This window comes from Neopsephotus bourkii, unplaced genomic scaffold, assembly GCF_033783945.1.
Source record: "Neopsephotus bourkii isolate Nb327-2 ecotype Australia unplaced genomic scaffold, CSIRO-AGI_Nbou_v1 NB_450, whole genome shotgun sequence".
Lineage (NCBI taxonomy): Eukaryota > Metazoa > Chordata > Aves > Psittaciformes > Psittacidae > Neopsephotus > Neopsephotus bourkii.
In genome coordinates, this window is record NW_026900952.1 from 663,534 (window position 1) to 684,674 (window position 21,141).

The 21,141-nt window shown below is 34.9% G+C and overlaps 1 protein-coding gene across 5 annotated transcripts in view; it reads right to left on the reverse strand.

Moving 5' to 3' along the window:
- Positions 1-2,396: 2,396 nt before the first annotated feature.
- Positions 2,397-21,141, reverse strand: part of SLC35F5 (solute carrier family 35 member F5) — a 28,949-nt gene continuing 10,204 nt past the window's right edge. For 2 of the 5 annotated variants that reach the window (XM_061349588.1, XM_061349589.1), the window contains 12 exons: positions 19,697-19,759; positions 17,582-17,663; positions 16,028-16,218; positions 14,357-14,438; positions 13,710-13,797; positions 13,070-13,134; positions 12,594-12,698; positions 11,949-12,108; positions 8,525-8,615; positions 4,915-5,069; positions 4,366-4,454; positions 2,397-3,477 (listed from right to left, as the gene is read on the reverse strand). In XM_061349588.1, the coding sequence (XP_061205572.1) occupies positions 4,373-4,454; positions 4,915-5,069; positions 8,525-8,615; positions 11,949-12,108; positions 12,594-12,698; positions 13,070-13,134; positions 13,710-13,797; positions 14,357-14,438; positions 16,028-16,218; positions 17,582-17,663; positions 19,697-19,759 (1,164 nt within the window). In that variant the 3' untranslated portion in view covers positions 2,397-3,477; positions 4,366-4,372. Of the gene's footprint in view, positions 3,478-4,365; positions 4,455-4,867; positions 5,070-8,524; positions 8,616-11,867; positions 11,916-11,948; positions 12,109-12,593; positions 12,699-13,069; positions 13,135-13,709; positions 13,798-14,356; positions 14,439-16,027; positions 16,219-17,581; positions 17,664-19,696; positions 19,760-21,141 lie in introns of those variants that run through there. The other 3 variants (XR_009724909.1, XM_061349590.1, XR_009724910.1) reach the window with 3 other exon arrangements.

Here is a 21,141-nt window from a genome sequence, read left to right on the forward strand (position 1 = left end):
CCCAACAAGCATGATGGAATGCACACTGGGCAACAGAAACATAAGGCCCTCAGTGTCTTCAGTGGCATTCATGGGCCACATATTTTAAGTAATTGTCAAGTACTGATATATGATATAACATGTATTTCAGTTCTTCCCTGAATTAGTATTACACCTACAGCAGCACCTTGTAGTGAACACAATTTCAGCATGACTGAAACCTGACAGAAAATGCCCAGAAAAACTGCAGTCCTTTTTCCCCTTCGTTCTGGAGTGCAGTACACAGTGTATGTAACTATGCAAGACTCACCAGAACCCCAGAAGTGAAGGTATGCTATGTGGCATTTGGCAAATCATCATTTCCTCCATATATAAAACCCAAACAGTTCTAAAACCTCAATCACATACACAGAAGCAATTGTTGGTTGTCTCGTAAGATTACAGGAATTAGTTCAACTGTTTGACAGCGCAACACATGTAGTATTCATTTTCCATTTTGTAGGCATGGGAAATCACTGTTCCTTAAGCATCTAATGACATTCCAAGAAATGCTGGAGATAAAAATTCATTACTTTTTTTGAAACTGTATGTGCTTCCTACAAGAAATAAATCAGAATAAAGACACTGCCAAATTGAAACAGTAAGAGCAGGGATAATTTATGCTAGCACACAGAGATAAAGCATTTATAAGAGAGCTCCTTCACATTCCAGTTGTGTCATGAGAAAGAAAAACCCAGCACGTCTCCATTATGTCAGAGGTACCTGAGAATCAGAGCTAAATCTCTTGTGAATTTACCAAGCACCCATTAGAGAGCGACAAAATTTACATTTCAAATTAGACATTATATTTCTAAAATATTCTTGTACTAAAAGTCACAAGATTTTATAGAAAAAAACTCAGCACATTCTATTAAATGCAGGAATAAATGTTATGTGTCATAGCTTCTGTAATTAAAACTGTAACACATTTCTTGTAACTACAGGGGCACCACTGTTTAAAAATTCTTTCTGGAAGGACAGTTTCCTTTGTTTCTTACTCTTTAAAGAACTGTAATTTAATTCAAAAGCTCAAGCTACCTCGTGCCATGATTCCATTATTAGAATATTTAATACCCTAAATAAAAATAATAATAAAAAAACAACCAACCAACCAACAAAAAAACAACACATTTTTGTTAACAAGAAAAACAGTAGAAAGGCCCTAACTTTGACTTCACTCAACATTCTTCAACCTACCTGGGCTCAGAGACAGACAAGTATTTTCTTAGTAATTACACTACTTACTATGTCTCAACTAATGGATAGTGGAAGTTAACAGAACTCATATACATGGCAGACTGTGATGATCTTTCACTTTAAGCCATGAACCTAAGGACAAATATGGACAGCAACTGCTCATTATACACTGCTCCAATTCTATCAGTATGGCCAGTTTCAAATAATGGTACTAGAATATTCCACTAAAAATACTGTGATTGCCCATTCAAAAGCAAACTGTTTTCTCCGACTTAGTTTGCTGATGCCACAAGTCCTGACTGATTCTAAGTTGTAGTTAATGTCTGGTATTATATATTTAGTATGATTTCATTGAAACATATCATTAATTAAAAACAGACATTAACTTTTTGTTGCAAGTAGGCTTTAACATTACATTACTTCTCAGAAAAAAGTTGAACCTAACATTCTCTGATTTGCCGTAATTTAGAAGAAAAAAAAATCCTTAAAAAAAAATAATCCCCAAACCAAATAACTAAGGAACTAAGTTGCATTTTCAACCCTTCAACACTTGTGCTTGTAGGGTTTTGAAATTGAAAAGTGACATTTCTCAAAACGCCTATGTAAATGCAATAAAATCCTATTTGTTTGGGGATTGGGGGGGGGTGGGGGGGGGTGTTTCTTGTTTGTTTGGTAGGTTTTTTGGTGTTTTTTACTTCCTATTTCAGGTGTCCAAAGACGTACTATCTCATCTTCAAGAGACACCTCAGATCGCTGAAATCTGAAGGTAATTCAATATTAAAAATTGGAAGGGAAATTTTGATAAAGGTGCAATATCATTTTTCCTTCCCTCTCTACTTGCAGATTTTTACATTAAATTCTAGCTCCTGCTAATCAGTCCTTCTAAATCAAGAATTTCATCTCGTCTGGCGGTTGTACTGCCAAACCACCAAAATGTCTTTTGGAAGGATAATTTCCGAGTGTCAGAATATGAAAAGGCATTTGTTTTATATCATCCTTCTGTATTTGTGTGGAAGGACATTAGAGATACCCTGCATTATTAATAATCTTGCTACATGGAAGAGAATACTGTTGGCTGAAAATCCATTCTCCATCAATTAGAAAAAAAATTAAATCCATCAAAAAACAAAATTAACTTCTACATGTGCCTGATAGGCCAGAAGTAGAAAAGTGGCATTGACTCATTTCAAATATTCCTGAATATAACTATTCATAACTTTTCAGAATCAAATAGGACATAAGCACTGCAGTGGAAGGAAAACAACAGTTTATAAGGAAAATTATCAGGTTTAGAATAAATTTATTAATGCAACTAGGGGGGGTGGGGGGAAAAAAAAATCAATGCAGACACCTTTATCTTCCAGATTATTCAGAAAATTACTGTAGTGCCAACCCATCGACCGAAAACTTCCACAATTAATTTGGTCTCGTTTAGAACTTGGCAGCTATACACATGAAAATGTTCAAATTTAGTTTTCCATGTAAGGTAACTAGGAATAAGAATGGGTTACAGAATCAGTCTCTTTAAAACAAACACTGATTTTCAGAATGTATACCCAAATGTAGTATAATTTCTAATATTCTACCATTCACTAAAATTTTAAACATTCCAGACTGTTAGGTAGCAAAACATTTTTAAACATCGGCACATATTGCCATTACAATTCTTCTGAAAATGGCATAATACATATATATGTAGTGTTCCAGGACCATACAAAGATCCTGCCTTAATAATTACAAGAATGAACTTAATAAATTATTTCTCTATTTTCTTCTCCAAATAGTTCATACAACATAAAAAAGTTAATTTTTACTTACTACAGGTAACATCTCTATTTAGCTTTTCATCTGAAAGCCTGGTAAGACTTGATGACCTGCAAACTTATTTATATAACTCATTTGAAAGTATTTTTTAAAAATAACATTGTCCAGCATTTAACAAAATTGTGAGCTAAACGAAGAAAGAAATCACTTTAACAGCATTTGTTTTCTTGATTCTTGATTTTGTCAAGTAACTTCATGAGCTCTGTGTGATAAGGCAGGATGGTTGCTCTGACAGACTGACTTTCTATGGTGACAGGCATGTAGCAAATTTGTTCATTTATAAAATTAAGTGAAAGCAAGAAAGAAGAAAAGTCTAGAGTTCCAAAAGAACTGAAACTTCTTATTTTTACTACAAATTCGGAATAGGCACTGGAACATGATTCCTCAGGGACTTTTTCAGGAGATTGTCTTTTCGCTGGGCATCATTCCATTTTCAAACTAAAGAAAAAAATAAATAAAAATTATCAGGGCTACATAATTAAAGATCACCAAAAAAGGAATCTCCACACGTATTTGTTTCAAACTTACTAGTAAAAATAAATAACTTGTGTGTCTCAAGACATCACAATTACTGTTTTGGTTAGGATATTTTTAATTTCATTTTCAGATTTAAGCAACATGGAAAATGAAAATATACTTCTCATCATGTAATTCTGTATGTGTTATTTGAAAACTAAAACCCTGACACATAGGGCTAAGAGAGTTCCGTAAACTATGCCTGCCTTTATGGTCCTAGACAGTATCAACAAACCATGTAATGTCCCTGTTAGAGGTTTGTGTAACTGCGTCAGAGAGGGGTATTTTGTGAACTCCCTAGCTATTCTAGTCTAGTTTCCCTATCCTTATCATGAAAAATAATTTTCCCTAATATTGAAACGCAATTCAACAGCCTAATTCTTGTCAACCACATATACAGAAAGACTCCTTTGCATTTTTCTAGACCCATAATGATTAAGTCCAGCAATGTCCTCTAAACTTCCTTAAATGTTGATGTTTTCAATCAACAGCAGTAGCCCAAACTGAGACCTCAACAGCAAAAAAGTTACATGCTTCTTCCGGTTTATCAATTCATGTCCAATTTTCGATGAACACTGTAATACTCTTTAAGTAAAAAAACTACATTTCAAAACCGCTGACCAACAGCTGCAACAAGGTGAGAATAATGCTTGGCGATGAATAATTTTGACGATACCCTTCAAAAACTCTATCAATATGGCACAAAATTAACTGTATGCGCTCTAAAAATGTGTGCTTATATAACACAAATGCAGTGATGAAAACCAATCGTTACCTTTCTCTGCATTGTTTGTAGTTTATTAAACATACCTTTTGTCTATGAACAGCAACTGTCTCCATCTTGTGAAACACTATGCATAGGAATGAGACTTTCACACTGCTCGTTTTCTTCTTGCATTCTTAAAAGAAACAAAAGTACTTAAAGTCATGCAGTAGTTATGAAACCAACGTAAGTACTAAGCATGCCAGTTGTTTGAACTGCAAGCATTAAAACCATACAAAGACCTTTCAACTCCACAAAGTAGACTCGTTGCACAATTTTAACTGCTTGTTCTGGGTACGACAGTTACACAGAGGCTTTAAGATTAAAAAAAAAAAAAAAAAAGAAAGAAAACTGACAGCCACTAGGAAACTTCTTTTAAAATGTCAAGAAACTTCACCTCTTCCCATTTTCTGAGCATTACATAGGTTAATAAATGGATTGGCAACTACTACTATTAAGAAATTAGTACACCTGAATACACCTGAATATGAAATTAGATTAAAATAAATACCATATGAGTAATGTGGCTTAGAAAAGAGTATGACAAACTGGAAAGGCTAAAGAAGAGATAGCGTTATACTTTGTGACTGCCCTACCTCTGAATTCGATGCTTTCTACAAATAAAGGCAAAAATTCTTCTGATTCCCACCATCACTGGATCCCAGTTGTTGTAGTGACATAAGAGAGTTGCAATGAAAAAAGAAAAAAATACAGGTACTGCCCCTGCAAAAAATAACCAGGAAAACTGCACCTGGAATTAAAACACAAACATCATTCACTCAATAGTCTTAGATAGATAGCATACTGTATATTTGGGATAATTATTATTGTGAGTTTCAGTTAATTTAAATTGGGTGAGTTATTTGGTACAATTTCTATAGCCACTGCTACTTCTAGTATATGAGTAACTTTTCTCTACTAGTCCCTGCTTTATAGTGGAACCTACTCTTTGCACTGTGACATGGATGAAGACTGCCATTTCCAATTGTCTCAATTTGAGGTTTTAGCTGTCTGACTGGTACCAGTGAGAAAGTCCCTTAGACACTTCAAAAATTCTTTCACCTGAAAGATTTGTACATCTATTTATTCACTATAAATATACGGTCACTAAGTGATAACTGCTGAAATCAATGCACACAGAAAGACTATGCTACTGGAAATCCTCTTTTTAAATAAAAAAAAAAAGGTAGGGCATATCATTTTCCCTATTTAAATTAAATTCTACTTGTAGCTATACTAGTATTTTATCCACTACTACACTCAGAAGTGATTATCTGGCACTGTTTAAAACTTAAAATTATAAAAAGGTAGAGGGTGACAAGGCACTGGCACAGGTTGCCCAGAAAAGCGGTGGCTGCTCCATCCCTGGCAGTGTCCAAAAACAGGCTGGACAGAGCTTTGAGCAACCTGATCTCGGGGAAGGTCTCTGCCCATGGGATGTCATGATCTTTAAGGTCCCTTCCAACGCAAACTATTCTGTGATTCTAAATCAAGGACACAAGAACAAGAACTAGCCTCTGAAACACCTCCGAGGCAAACAGAGCAATGAACCGTGAATATAGCTCCCCCTTGTGGTAAAAATCTGCAAAGTTGAAAACTGGAGAAAAAGGTTACAGATCTGATACCTAGCGCTGATGCTCATTCTCAAAAATCTAATAAACTGCAGCTTTAAGAGCTTTATGTTATCCTTACTGATTTCTAATAGAAATTCATAAACATGTGAGATACCAAAAGGACTATTTAAATATTTATTAAAAATTTGGATGTAATTTCTTAAGATTCTGATTTATGTCAGACTATTACAGAATAACTAATACCCAGAAAGTTAATAATTATGCATATTGTAAGACACAGACATACTTGCACAAATACACTTGTACAAACAACCTTAAATTCTACAGGGATTTGCCTTTAGAGTCACTCATTTGTGCTTTTACTACTAGCGGCTTCTTAGAAAAAGTTTCCATTCCCGTAAATGTACAAGCAGCAGCCACAAGCTAAAAGCATCCAACAGATAGGAAGTAGAAACTTGGACAGTAAGTATGTAACAGCCACAGGAAGATGGGCGGGCAACAGAAATGTTAAATGCATATATGAATCAGAAAAGCAACAAAAAAAGGAATCCCCAGCCCCTCCCTGATTACTCCCCTGCATATGGCAAGATGTTAGAAGCATCGTCAGCTAATGGCCAGCTTCATAAAATCAGTCAGGCTCTGTATTTGCCCAGAGAAAGAGAATAAGCAGCCTTTCCTAATGAAGATAGAAAAATTAAAAGGAACAGAAGGGAGCAAGTACACAGAACACAAGCTCCAGAAGGAACCAAGTGGCAGCAAAGAATCGTGGATGAAATGGGTCAGGCATGAAGATTCAGATCACAAAAGATGTTGCAAGCACATAAAGTGGGACAACACAGGAAGTGGAAGATTTAAAAGAAATAGGAAAAGAGCAAATATAAGGTGTACAGAAAGTTAGACTGCTAGCTACATTTGTGCAGCTTTTTTGTTTGCTTATAAATATAATATAAATAAAAATTGGACAGTGACAAACTATAAAAATGAGTTAATGTAACTTGCCCTTGTATTACCAACGTTCACTGAAAGTCATCCAGCAGAGCTTTAAAGATATTTCTGCTACTTAAAATGCCTCAATATTGCATGAGTACATGAAGAACAGATTAATTTTAAAAGATTAAATAGCCTAGGCATTAAGTTGTTTACTGAGAATTAAAAAAGCATATTCAATTTTTCAATGTATTCCAGAAGAAAGTTTAAACACTTCAGAAGACAAGCTAAGCTTTTCATATATTGGTTTATGTATCTATATATACATACATCTCTAAAAATGTATTTGCATACACAAGTATATACATATAAAATATGTATTAATGAATACACATACACACACAAACACACACACACACACACACAATTCTCAGGTTTTGCTACCAGCATTAGCTCACACCTAAACCTTATTCCACCTCACTAAAGTGAATTTTTGGGGGAGAAGTCTATGGAACTTTTTTTTTTTGCCTTGTTTCCTTAGTGGCTATCATTAGGTATTTACTTTCCTATTTAATTTATGTTCCAAGCGTATATTGCAGATAAACAGCAATATGAACACAGTTATCACTGTTAGAATCACTGCAAGGTTTTGCTGTATTTCCATATTGAATATTCAGCTACTACTAGTATGAAACACAGAGTACCTCATGTGTTCATTACGCAAGTATTTATTCAGGGTCCGACTCTCCTTTAATTTTCTAATTTGACTTTCATTTTTTTATTTTTAACCTTTTATTTTTCAGATTTATTTTCTGAAATTCACATTGACATTAAGTAAATGACCTCAATTTAAACGGTAATAAAACCCGACCAAATCCCCCAACCAAACAAACAAAAGAGGCCAAACAAAATCCCAAACAAAAAGACCCTAATAACTGCATACTTAAAGTATAAGCTAAATAATCACTATTCACATGAAATGAAGAATTTTATATTCCTTGCCATTTATTTAATATTAAATTCAAGTATTCAGAGTTGAAGTTCAAAATTAAATATTTATAACTGAGAATTCTAGCTCACCTGCATGAAAAAAAAAAAATCTATACAGTTTGAGAAGTATTTTAAACTGACTTCATACTGTTTCTATTCTAAACTCACATTATCAGATTCTTTTCTTTCTCTACATGCAAGGCCTTCCAGAGCTTTTATCTCAATGCCAGGGAAACTAGACTAACCTGAAGGAGGACAGTTAAATGGAAGCCTAACATCTGCATGAATCTAATAAAGTGCAATTAAACCTTGTAGCTGCTACATTCCTTTGTGGCAAACCTGCACATTTTTGGTTTTGTCACTAATTCGGTATCTTCAAGATAGGCAGTCTATAACAATTCTGTAATTGTAAAGGTATTAAGTGGTACTGTACTTGCAGTTGTTTAATTCTGAAAAGTGCCTGCTCAAGGTAAAACATTTGGCCAGCCATTGCTGATGACTCTGTACTTTTCATACAAGCTGCATCTTAATCACTTACATTTAAGTGTACAAGTGCACGTTTGTAAATGCAAGATTACTGTAACTGCCAACATCAAGAGATTATTAAAAAGAAATGGAAGTAAACTATTGTTCATTGTATACATTGCTAAAAATAACACCACTATTTAATTCAAAGAAGTTGTTAATAACGGTCAGAATTTGGTAAGTACATTACCTTTTGCATGCACATATCAGCTATTATGGACAGAGGTATTGTAAGGCTTAGCGCAAGTGTGCCTATCAGTGATGAGGTAAGAAAGCATCCCCTAAAAGACAATTAAAAATATATTAATAAAGGGGTCTTATTTAAAAGCTAAAATACAAGTGAAATAATACAAACTGCAGAGGACATTTATTCAAGCCTGTTACATAGTGTTTGCTTTAACAAAGAAAAATAAAGATACCCACACGCCATCATAAATCTGTAAAACTGCTCAGAATTCTTAACTAGACTATTGATATCTTCTGGACTGAGGTCTGATTCCCTCACAAACTTTTTGAGATTATGAAAAATTCCCTACTTGACATGGAGTGACCCCACCTAGAAAAACCTGCATTTTGTTTCCATCTTGAAATAGTTTAATACCAGCTTACAGCAATTATATCTATTTTGCCCCATCCAGTTAATTAAAAAAAAAAGGTTACTGATGTCTAAAAATCCTACCCAAAAAGAAGAACATTTTTACAGCAGACAAATTCTTAACAAACTATGCTTTTCAAAACGGCAGAACAACAAAACTACATGTATGACAGAGTAGTACTCAAACAGCCACAGAATACTGACCCTTTTTCCCAAATTCCTTTGCAAGTCTTGTTTAGTTGCAAATGACTGATTTACTGAAGACTTTTTAAATTAGAAAAAAAAAAATAATTCAAAGCTTATGTAGGACAGAGTTCAGAGCACATGTGAGCTCTCAAGATTTTTGGCATTTTGATATAAGCCTATAAATACAACATATATAATACAAGCCTTATAAATATATAAGCCTCTACAAATACAACATGACTAGTCTGAGCCATTTCAATACCAAGTAAAGAACATAATATGCAACACAAAAACCCTGCAATTTCCATTTTATGGCCAGCCAAGTCAAAAGTTACCAAGCATAGTGAGGCTTGTTAGCAAATACTCCTCTATGAGACTACCATATGAAGAAAATAAATACAAAGGGGTATCTACCCAATTCATATCAGTACTGCCCACTATGGAGTCAGCCTCTTATTTCAAAGGCACCCAAAAATTATTTAAGTAAGATAAAGGCAGCCTTCATCTTTGGCAAGTACTGGAAACAGTACCAGCTGTGCTTTTGTGTGGAACTGTAATCAGTCCTGCATACAGCAATTTTTAAAGAAGGAAAACTCGTAGTTGCAATTTTTGGCAGAATTCTGGAATTTGCTTTTTTTCTTTTTACCTTCTCATTCCTTACTCTGATTACCGTAAAAATTAAACAGATGAAACATCATAGCAGTGCTATTTTCACCTCACAGAAGTTTGTTAATATCTTTTAAACACAGACTTGAACGCATATTTAGAAAACATTTTCTAGAACATGACTTCATGCACGTATTTCTCTAATTAAACTGAAAGAGTCTTCAAACAAAAATCAGCAAACAAAATCAGTAAGTCCTTCATAAGACTGACTTTCAGGCAAGCAAAAATCACCAGTTCAGGTATTTAAAAATCACTTTGTATGTTCTGTGTCCTTAAAGCAAAGAAAAATGGATGCAGATGAGAAAGCAACAGAATAGAAACAAAGCAATTTAAATACTCCGCATTGTTGCAAACTTCCTCTGTAATATTCAAAGTCTCCTTCTATACCATAGAGTATCTCTGTATCTCTGCGCTGACTACTTCAGAGTTAGAACCGTCCTCTCCATCAGCACACCATAAATAGTACACAATCCAGTGAAACTTATAAGCTAGTTTGGAGAAAAAATTATTAGTGTCACATCTACCACCAAGCTGGCAGTATGTCACCAGATGGAGTAAACAAATAGGTTAAATGATAATATTTACTTCGAAAGAAAGAGGAGGATACTTGTGGCACACTGGACAGCTAAAAGGGTGACTGATGTCAGAACTAACTCTGAAATTAGTCCTAGTCCAAAATTCTAGGGAAACGGAACTGGAAATAAAATTAGCTCTTTGATTGGATCATCATTCTAAGTAATTACACAAATGGCATGCATACAAAAAGTCACACCCATGCGCACCCATGTACTTAACCCTATGCTAATACTTGACTTTGGTATAAGAGCCAAGTCTGGGGGCTTGGGGAATTTTAGGTTTTGGGGTTTTGTTTATTTGTTATTTTGCCTATATTGAAATTACACTTAACCTTTTTACTAACTGATACGGAAGTGAGTCTTACACGATGGCATTATCATCACAAAAATACTCTGTTAATGAAGAAATTAAATTACAAAGAACCATATGCTGCAATTCACTTACAACTAAGACTGGTGTAAAAGTTTTCAAATGAACAAAAAAATGTCATGATTAAATTTCTAAACTTTAAGCTTATTCTGAAAACAAAACTAAACAAAACAAAAACAATGCACACACACAATAAAGTTTTTATGGAACTTTCAAGGAACTCCACCTAGATCTTTTATTGTCATACTGTCACACAACTTAGGATCCTAGAACAGACATCTCCATTTCAGAGTAGCTACCCCATGAGGTTTTCCAGTCTCTCTACCGCTGAGTTGAGAGCCCAAACACCAAGGGTTCTCGGGCAAAAGCTCACAAACTGCCACACCTTTTCAAAACTAACACCAAAACTGACACTGTTCACTGAGTAACTGTTCACTGAGTTGGAAGCATGTCTTTTTGGAAACTCCTCCTCAGGGTTTCCAGAATAAAACAGGACTTTACAACTTGTAGGATTTTCTGCTACACCCCTATTTTAACTTAGTGCTGGCCTAGAAGAAACTCAAGATCTCCTGAATTCTCTCAAGCTGAGAACCTGACTTACCGACACTGTGTTTTTAAAAGCCATGCAAACGTTTAAGCTTGCTACAGCTTTTGAGCAGTTCATCTAGAAGTCTGATGTTTAATCCTCTGCTGATGACCTATCCAGACTATCATATAATCAAATTACTAAAAAAAAGCTAGGTTAATTTAAAAATTGCCATATCTTCATGATTAATACTTTCTGATGAGATTTTTCTCATTCAGTATTTGAAGATTTAAACAAATTTGTCAACTACAGAATACTGGATTTCAGCTCATGTATATATCCAACATGCACAAGGTCTTGGAAACTAAAGAATTGTTCCCGCAGAAAATCATGCTGTCCCATTAATAATGCAACTCCGTAGCACAATGTCTTTTTTTCTCAATATCCTAATTCTAGAATGAGCTGAGCAACATGGTATCTTAATAAGTACTACAAGATCACACGGCCTGCTTTTAGAAGTCAAGCTGTTGCTCTTAAACAGGATGTTATGACATGGATGTCATCCTGTAACTCAACATGAACAGAAGAAAAATTTTAAGAGGCAGAAAACCCTACCTAGACAATTTGACATCTCAACATTTGAGAACACAGGTAAGACAATTTCTGTGAAACGTACATAAAGCATGTATTACGTACCACAGCCAGAGGAATTCTGACAGAACTGTTCCAATAAGGCCATTAATAACAATGCACATCCATATCAGCTTATTGGGAAACTCAAACGCTTCAAACCCGGTATAGTGAAGCAGGAAAAACCCTGGCCACAGCAGCAACAGATTGAACAGCCCTACAAAACCTGAGTATAAAACCAATATTAGATAAATCACAATACATATCCATAAATATAACTAAAACCTCAGCTATATTATGCTATTTTGACACCATACATACATACAAGCAGCAACAAAGCATGTTTTTAAATCAAAAGGAAATTAATATAAGAAACATAACCTGAAATTCATAAACAACAATTACATGATTTAATTTACAGGTTTGGGAAAAAAGAAAGAAACTAAAAAAAAACAACACTAAATGCCATTGAACCAAAGGGACTGCCCTGCATTCCTACAGGTAGGATTATCTTTCATTGTTAAGACTGTAAAGAAGAAACAATTCATACAACCAGTCTCCGGAGTATTCATAACCATGCGAACAATAGGCTTTTTCCACCTCCTTGGCTTTTCTGAGCCCCTTTACCACTCCTAGATAATTCAGTGCCTGAAAGCAAACAGTTTAATCACACTGAATTAAAACTTTCAATAGGGTTATTTTCAGTCTTACCAAAGAACATTGGTATGTCAAGTTTATCTTCTCTATCTACTTTCCTTTTGATCATTACTATGTACACAGCATACAGCATTGCTCCTACAAGAGACCAAAGGGAACCTGTAAAATGAAAAAAACAGTCACTTCAGACATGCCAAATACATTACACTCTCTAAGATCAACTCTCCTAAACACACACCTATTATAAAACTGTCAGAGGTAAATAATTTATTACAGAAGCTATTATATATGAAAAGCCTGGAAAACTGCAGAAAACTCAAAAATGTAAATACTTTCCCGATTAAGCTATATACATATGAAAAAAAAAAAATCATAAACATCCAGTTCCAGAAGTTGAAACTAAAAATCCAGACTCTCAAATGTTATACAAGTAAGAAATGTATAGCTTGCTATGTGACCTATTGAGCATTGTTATAAGATGGTACTTATCAGTGCATGTTCTAGGATTAAAAAAAAACCCAGGTAAATACCTATTGTATCTTTTCCAGCAGATTTCTCAGATCCAGAAAGGTTAACAAGTACCACACCACCAATGCTATTGAAAAAGAAGGAACATAAAACGTTACTTAAACTCAAGAAGCCTGTTTTTCAAAGAAAAAGAAAAAAAAAAGGGGGGGAGGTTAAATATATAGTAATACAGTTCTCTCTTTCGCTATTTTTAGTTAATCAAAATCCACTTCTGGAAAAGCCAGCGGGAGTTCTGTTTTGCTAAGGCCTTATCATAAGCTAAAACCAAACACATCAACTCCACTTTTAACTTCCTTGAACAGTGCACTGGGCAGTTAATGAAATAGGCTGACAACACTGAATGTCAAACCTCTTCCTTCCCCCCCCAGCCCCGCATCTACACAAAAATAAAGAAACCATAATTAAACAACAAGAAAGTAAGTCCACATATTTCCAACAGAAACTTCCTTAATCCAATTTCCTACAGGTGCATGCAATTCAATAATTGTTCATGATATGAAGTATTTAAACAGACTTAATTTACTTGTTCAATTTATCAATTTTTAAAAAGTGAAGCATATCATACATTGTCACAGATACCATAGGTACAGTAGTTCTCTCATGGTATCAGGGAGCTGTTGACCAAATAGCCCATTATCTTACCTTAAAATGACAGCTAATAATTTGGAAAGGGTAAACCTATCTCCACTGTTACTAGGAAAGACTGCAGCTAAGATTAAAGTGAAAAGACCTGCAAAAGAAATTAAGAAGTGTTTATACAACCAAGTTTTGTTCCTATTTAGTCCAGAAAAATGCACATTTTTCTTCTTCTCTTTTACATATACCTGTTTTAACTACTTGATCTTAGCATCCCTAACTTTTATTGGAACTACTATGAAACTAACACCTTGTGATATGAATTCTCAGATGAGCAAATACAGGCTCAACTCTGAGAAAGGCTAGCCATACTAACAAAATAAACTGCAATAGGCTGCAAAGTCCCTGAAAAAAAAATAATCACATAATTGTGCTTTCAAAACTGTTTTTAAACAACAAAAGTATTAAACTTCCAATATATGTCTTTAATACACAGACATAACAGCAGAAATACACACATAAACTTGAAAATCAAAAAGCAGAGGAACCATGAGGATAGCCTAAAATTTTTAAATGCACATATTCAATGGCTTTAAGCCTTCCTATTCACCCAAAACCCCAGGTAAATGATTACATAAGTCCATTGTAACCAAACAGATTTTTATGTTATAAACAGCCTTATAATGCACATCTGGTGGTGTAATAAAACTTACCAGAGGTTGACGACAATATATTAACTATAGCAACCTGGGTATCTGACAGAGCTTCTTGGTAAGAGAAATTTGCCAAGAACCACTGGGAGAAAAGGAATATTATTTTGTGATTATATGGATAGCAACAAGAGAGCTTAAGTTTCTCAGTGCAATAAAATCCTACTTAAAGAAAAAAAATAACTATTTATCCAAAAATAAAGTCAGAATGAGACTTTTACCTCAGAGATTTCTAAGTTCTATTAAAGTGGCAGGTACATTAGAAGACAGAAGCAAAATTGGAACTGGCCCAAATTAACCACATTCAACTATGTGTTTTATAATGAAATAACATATTTAAGAACTTAAAAATAATTCAATTATTTAAATTACATTATACCAATTATTCTATAGTAACTAAAGATTCTTCTGAGGTGTTTTGCAACCGCTTCAAGATTGTATCTGCACATTTCATAGATACATAGGACATTTAGTCAGGCTAATGAGATTTTTTTTAAGAGTACTTAAAACTGGCACACACCTCCAACCTAAAAAGCAAGCACAGTTTACATTCAGTACCTGAAAAATATTTTGCAAGGGTTCATGACTGTCAATTCCTCCTTAAAGGAATAAACGGCAAGCGTTTAATCATTTCTTGATTAAAATCTCAATAAGATCTCAGATACATCTTCAAGGAAGTTACCACTCTCTAAAGTTTTAGGTGGAAATATTTATACAGTCTAAGAAGAAATACATATATAGGTAGCAGCATCCACAAACTGCATAAACAGGATTTGTTTTGAACATGAGGACTCTATCCTAGAATTCTACATGTGTGTATATATATATATATATATATACACATATAGACACACAGAATTTTAAATAACTTTTTAAAAATCACTAATGAGTGGATTATTGTTTTCTTGCTGCTGTGTGCACATTCTTAATATACATCACCATTTTCTGGTCCACAAATAAATTACTATTATTATTATTATTATTATTATTATTATTATTATTTCAAATGTTTAAAGAGCACTACTTCCTGAAGAAAAGTAGTGGTGGGTTCACATTACATATACCCTATTCAGCAGTATCAGTGAACCTAATTCTGGGAAAGCTATAATTGATCTGCTCTCTATACATTTTTACTGTCCTTCAAAAATCATGCTACCATTAGCTATCTTTCCCCCTAGAGCTCAGGCATGATGCAGAAACAGCAGCAACCAATGGACTCATAAGTAGATCTCCCAGCCCTTCGTGGAGCTAAAGGACAATTATCTTCTCTTCATGCTACTGGAGGGCACAATGCCACAGCGAGCCACAAGACGGTACTTTTTCTGCAACTGCCCAGCAAGAAGACACATTGACATCTACCCATTTCATGCAGTCTCACTGCAGCTACTAACAGTGTGCACGTAATCTTTTTGCTGTACCAAACACACCCAACAATGGACAACATGGCACAAAAGCATAACTGCCCTTACAGTTAACTATACAATCGGGATCCGTTTCTACTACCCTCCCTTTAAGAAGCTGCACCTTCATGTCCAGCATGAGGAAAGTTTTGATGCTTATACTGCATTTATAAAATGAAGCATAAAGAATACAAGTCATCTCAATACTGTTTCACTATTACACAAATTTTAAATGCATCTATGCTTAAGTCTTCTGAAAGAATGAAACACGTACCACAAAACAAAAGAAAAAGCTGATTTTTGCTACTTGAGTTGCAGTAAGTTTTCCTACTGTTTTTAATATTGATTCTTGGTCCTTAACTGTTGGATATGACATGCGAGACAACTTTGCTTCCAATGCATGGCTTGATGGGAGTTGTCGAATCTCCATAATATTACTGAACCTTACACGAGGCTTTTTGGGAGCTTAGGAAGAAAATAGAAGGAAAAAAAACCAAACAAAACAACAAGCTGCATATTACCATTAAACTTTTCAAGCCATAAGCAAATAAAACTACCATGTTCTAATAAAGCACTGATTACAATACTTGACAAATAACAGGTTTATATACAAACAGAAGACACACCATTATTTTTAGCTATTAAACTAGTATTTTTGTTTGATATGTTTGATAGGCCAGTAGTAAGATGAAGCACAATTACAGTTTTCAATCAGCACAATTGTTTACCCACAAAATCCACGCTGAAAAGCACCATCGCTTGTCACAGTAAAAAAAAAAAATCCATGCAAAGTAACAACACATTTTAAGTTGAAATTATTCTGTATTGATAAATATTACATATAAGATTGTATTTAATTGTTTTAATAGTCAAACAGCCAAAAACTGCATACAAGTATACCAAACTGCAAGGACAGTGTTTCATTCAGAGAATGAGTGTCCAACAGACCTCAAAGCTTAGCAGAGATCATAAGGTCACTTGCTCAACTGAAATCCATCCTTTAACTAAGCTTGTAAACCAAGATCACATTTTATTTATAAGGGTATTTCAAGTATCACTATTTAAGTATCACTAAGTGTTTCAATATGAAACAATACCCAATACCCTAAAATAAATAAATAAACAAATAAATAAAATATCTAAAGGAAAAAGCTACAGCTCAAACAACCCAGAAGTGCATGTTAACACAGCACAGTAGAGCCTAAGAAAGCAGTTCTTAACACATCATCTAGAAATTAACAAAGAGACTTTCTCTTCTGTAAGCAGGGACTCTTGCTGAGGATCAGATAATTGGATTCTCTGACAGCCAGTTTATCTATAATTGTCTGGGACAGTTAGGCCTGTTTCAGCGACTATCACAGGATAGTGAGGCTTAAATAAAATCAGAATGCACATAGACTGTTAAAATTCTTACTTTGACTGCTTTGCTCCTGCTCTAAAAAGGACAATAGCTTGTTTTTCCAGAGGCTGACTCACTGCTGCTGGTCATACAAGCCCAGAAGGAAAGAATCACAAGTACTGAACCCAGCTGGTCCCTTGAGATAAACATAGGCTGGATCTGTAGTGACCAAGAAAGGTAAACTGAACGATAGGCCTATGTTTTCTCTACCTGAAAGTAAATATATGAGACTGCAATTCAAGCAATAAGAGAATTAAGTAAAGAGAAAAAAAGAAAAAAAAAAACCAACAAAAAAGGCAGGGATAAAGAAAAAACCCAACCAAAAGCCAAAACAAAGTCTTGCAACATGACAGCATTTATACCAACAAAGAGGACAGTAATTCTTTCTCAAAGGACTAGCATTTCAGCACTCCAAAAGTCTTTACTCACTTTTCTCTGCATCACTATTATTACTGCCATTTTTTTCAGTTGACAAATCATGAAACTTTACAGGAACATATAAAGGTTCACTCTGAAATGAATCAGTATAAGTAAAAATACAGTTAAGCAGGATATTTAAATTATAAGCAGTAGAATTAATTTAGCAAATTAGAAAACTAAATTAAAACTTTGTGAACATTATAAGAAATAAATTTAATGAAGTAGTTTTGCACACAGTGGACAGGCTTGCCAAAAATGTTCATACATAAATTATATTTTATGTTAAACATATTGGTAATATGTATTCAAAAATAACTATGTGCTTTTTTGTACATCCTCATGAACAAAGACTCATCTCCAGAATACAGCTCATCAAAATCATGGACATTTCATCAGGTTCTGTCCAAATGATAAATGAGACCCATAAGAATTCACATACAAAAATTAATACATGCTCATTCTCCTCCCATGACCCTAAATGCTTATAAACCAAAAGCCAAAATACTTTAGAAAAGTAACTCAAAGTTTTAGGAGTTGGAGGACTTGCACCCAGGTCTCATCATCAGCTTTCAGTGATGGTCCTCTCATTATGGCAAACTTGGGAAGTTTGTGAGCTCTGAGAGGCATCCCACTCAGAAGGGGATGGTATTCATAGCCCACTGCAGTCCAGGAAAGCTCAAAGGGCCTCACTCAGGACCAGTATTTATGAAGTCACAAGATGACTGGCTTTAGTCATTAGTAAATTTCCACCCTGGCCACAACCTGAGCGGGTAATTACTAGAAACTTTTCAAATTTCCAGTGACTATGGTACTGTTCCATTCAGGGTTCAATCAAGCAAAGAAACGTGCCAATGCTACCAGGGAATGACTGATTATCCCCACTCCTGCTTCCCACATTATCAAGGCAACAGGAGTCCCTGGTATGATCAGTGCCTCTGTTCTCAGCCATACAAGAGTTAAAGGGATTCTTCACCACCCAACTCATTACACAAAGGCCAAGGCCTGACAGGAATTCCTTAAACAGCAGAGTAGCCCAGGGGATAGGGGGTGGAGGGATGCATCACCATAGGCACTTAGCAGAAGTTTCAATTGCTTAAAATACTTGTAACAACACAAGTTTTAAGCTGCTTGTTTAAATAAAATTAATAAACTCTAAGAGTGAAGTAATGAGAATGATCTGGTAGCTCCATTTTGGTTAGGCCCCTTCCTTAGGATCAGATTTTTTGTGTTTAAATTAATGCAAAATTCTCCAAGGTTAATGATGAATCCTGCTTCTAGAGTCAGAGGATCTTAATGAATTGAGTAACCTCAGAAGATTTTATTCCTAAATGTCAATAAAGTTGAGAGAGGGAGAGGGGGAGAATGAAATGAAGAATAATTCTGAAAAATCTCTCTCCTACTCCTTATTCAGGATAAAATACCTGTAAGTAGTTTTGTCAACATGCAATTGCCTCTCCTTACTCTATTACAGAGATAGTGCAAGTTCTGTGTTCTGGATACTTTCCCAATTTCGCCTCTGATTTAGGCATGTGATTTAAAGAGCAATCTGTGATCCACAGGGGCATATGTCACCTACTGATGACAAAAATCACCAAAAAAAATGGTATCTGGCAATGCAGCTTGTCAGCAGAATACCAGTACTGACATCTGACTCAGTAAACAGTAATCACTCCATCCACTGGAAGGAATCCATTGCGTTTCGCTTCAAAATGCAATGCAGGTTCACATTATACAACACATTCAACTAACCAATTCATATACAAGATCTCAACTAACTGATTCCATTGTGTATTTTGGTCTTGAAAACTGTTTGGCTGTACCACTGGCTCTCCACTTTTTGCTTTGTCAGCTACTGAGGTGAATATGTAAACACTTCTTTAGCATGACAAATATTTACTTCACAAACTAGTATAGAAACATTCAAGTGTTTTATTGATCTGAGAACCTGTATTTCTCACAATAAGCAACACCATTATTTGCAACGCTTATTAGTAACATCTAAGTTGGCAATTCCCTTTGCCAAAAACTATTACACTTACGACCGCCGTATTTTAAAAACAGTAAGTTTGTATAATGGTGTCATGCTATGGTAAAGCACTGACCTTCACAAATTAAGGCACTTACCAGAGAACTGTTTACAGTGTTATCTGTTGTACAAGCAGCAAAATAACCTTCAGCATCTGCAAACTAATTACAGAACCTTAAATCAGTAATATATCAAGGCAGTTATTAATAACTGTGGGGGTTTCTTAGAATAAGTTTTTTAATGTCTTTTTCCACAGTTCTATTGCAATTTCTCCCTCTAGGCCTCCTCCCCAAAAAAACAAGATGGTTTACAAGTCCAGTAAGTAGCTTCAGTAATTCTTTGTATCTCTCGGAAAACCCCATTCAATTCAACTACCCAGGTAGCAACGCAGATCAGGCTGTCAGAATGACAAAACTGTGCAGTTCAGTCTTAGCAAGACATGTTTCACTGGATTATTGTGCAAGTGTTGACAACAAGCCTCTTGATTCTTCATTTTACTGAGGCAAAGTTCCTTTGCATAAAACCCTGGAACTCTGCTTTAGTTTTAACAAGGCTTAAACTAGGATGGGGTCAAGTGTAATTTTTACTGTTTGTTTCTTCACATTAACAAGCACTACTACCCATGTTCCCCGACCTGAAGCTTGCTGTTCTACCATGCTGGTAAGAAATCTACTAAACAAATCCTCTAATGCAGAAGACAGCATAAAAGTAAGGTATGAGTGTTTAACTTAGAAATCATTACTGAAATAAGAAATCTATAAATGTAGTATTTTTGTTCCAGATTAATAAACACAACACATTTCACAGGCACTTGTAGTAATTACACAGTTAAATGTTTCACTAAACTCAGGAGGTGGGTGTGTGTATATAAATAAAATCTTCTACCTACACCCTACAGTCCTGTCTCTGCCTGTTCTTTTGAATTATGCTGACACTGAAAGTAATGGCTATTTCCTACTATTAAAATTACTTTTTGTAGGATTAGAAAGATAATGAGATCCCAGTTGCGCTGCCATGAGTGACACACACAAAATGTGACTGATTGAGCACTCTTAGTCATAGCTGTCCAGCTCATATTATTTCCTTCTTTGACACAGCACTGCACAAGATTCAGTTGGTCAAGATAATGACAATTCACACTAGGCAACAGTCCCTTATTCTGCTCAGATTAATAAATTTGGTCAGTATAATTGTTCTGTTAAACTAATCATTCTATAGTGATTTCATCACCATTATTGGTCATTAATGCCAGTAAAGCATCTGTAAATTCTGCTTATTTCCTGATTATCTTACAAAGACCCTGAATAGCATCAAGTCTAGCATCTGCCATATTGTACACACACTTCACAGTAAAGGCTGACTACCAAAACTTATTTCAAGATATCAGCCAACTCTAAATGTTCTGTATGTTTAACATGATTTTTTGCTTATTTTAACAAAAGGTTTAAGGGGCTTGTTTTCAATTTTTTTCCTCTTAGCAGTGCTTTGCTGTTGCAGGGTGGAGTGCCTTTTTGTTTGTTTTTTGGTTGGTGATTTGTGGGGT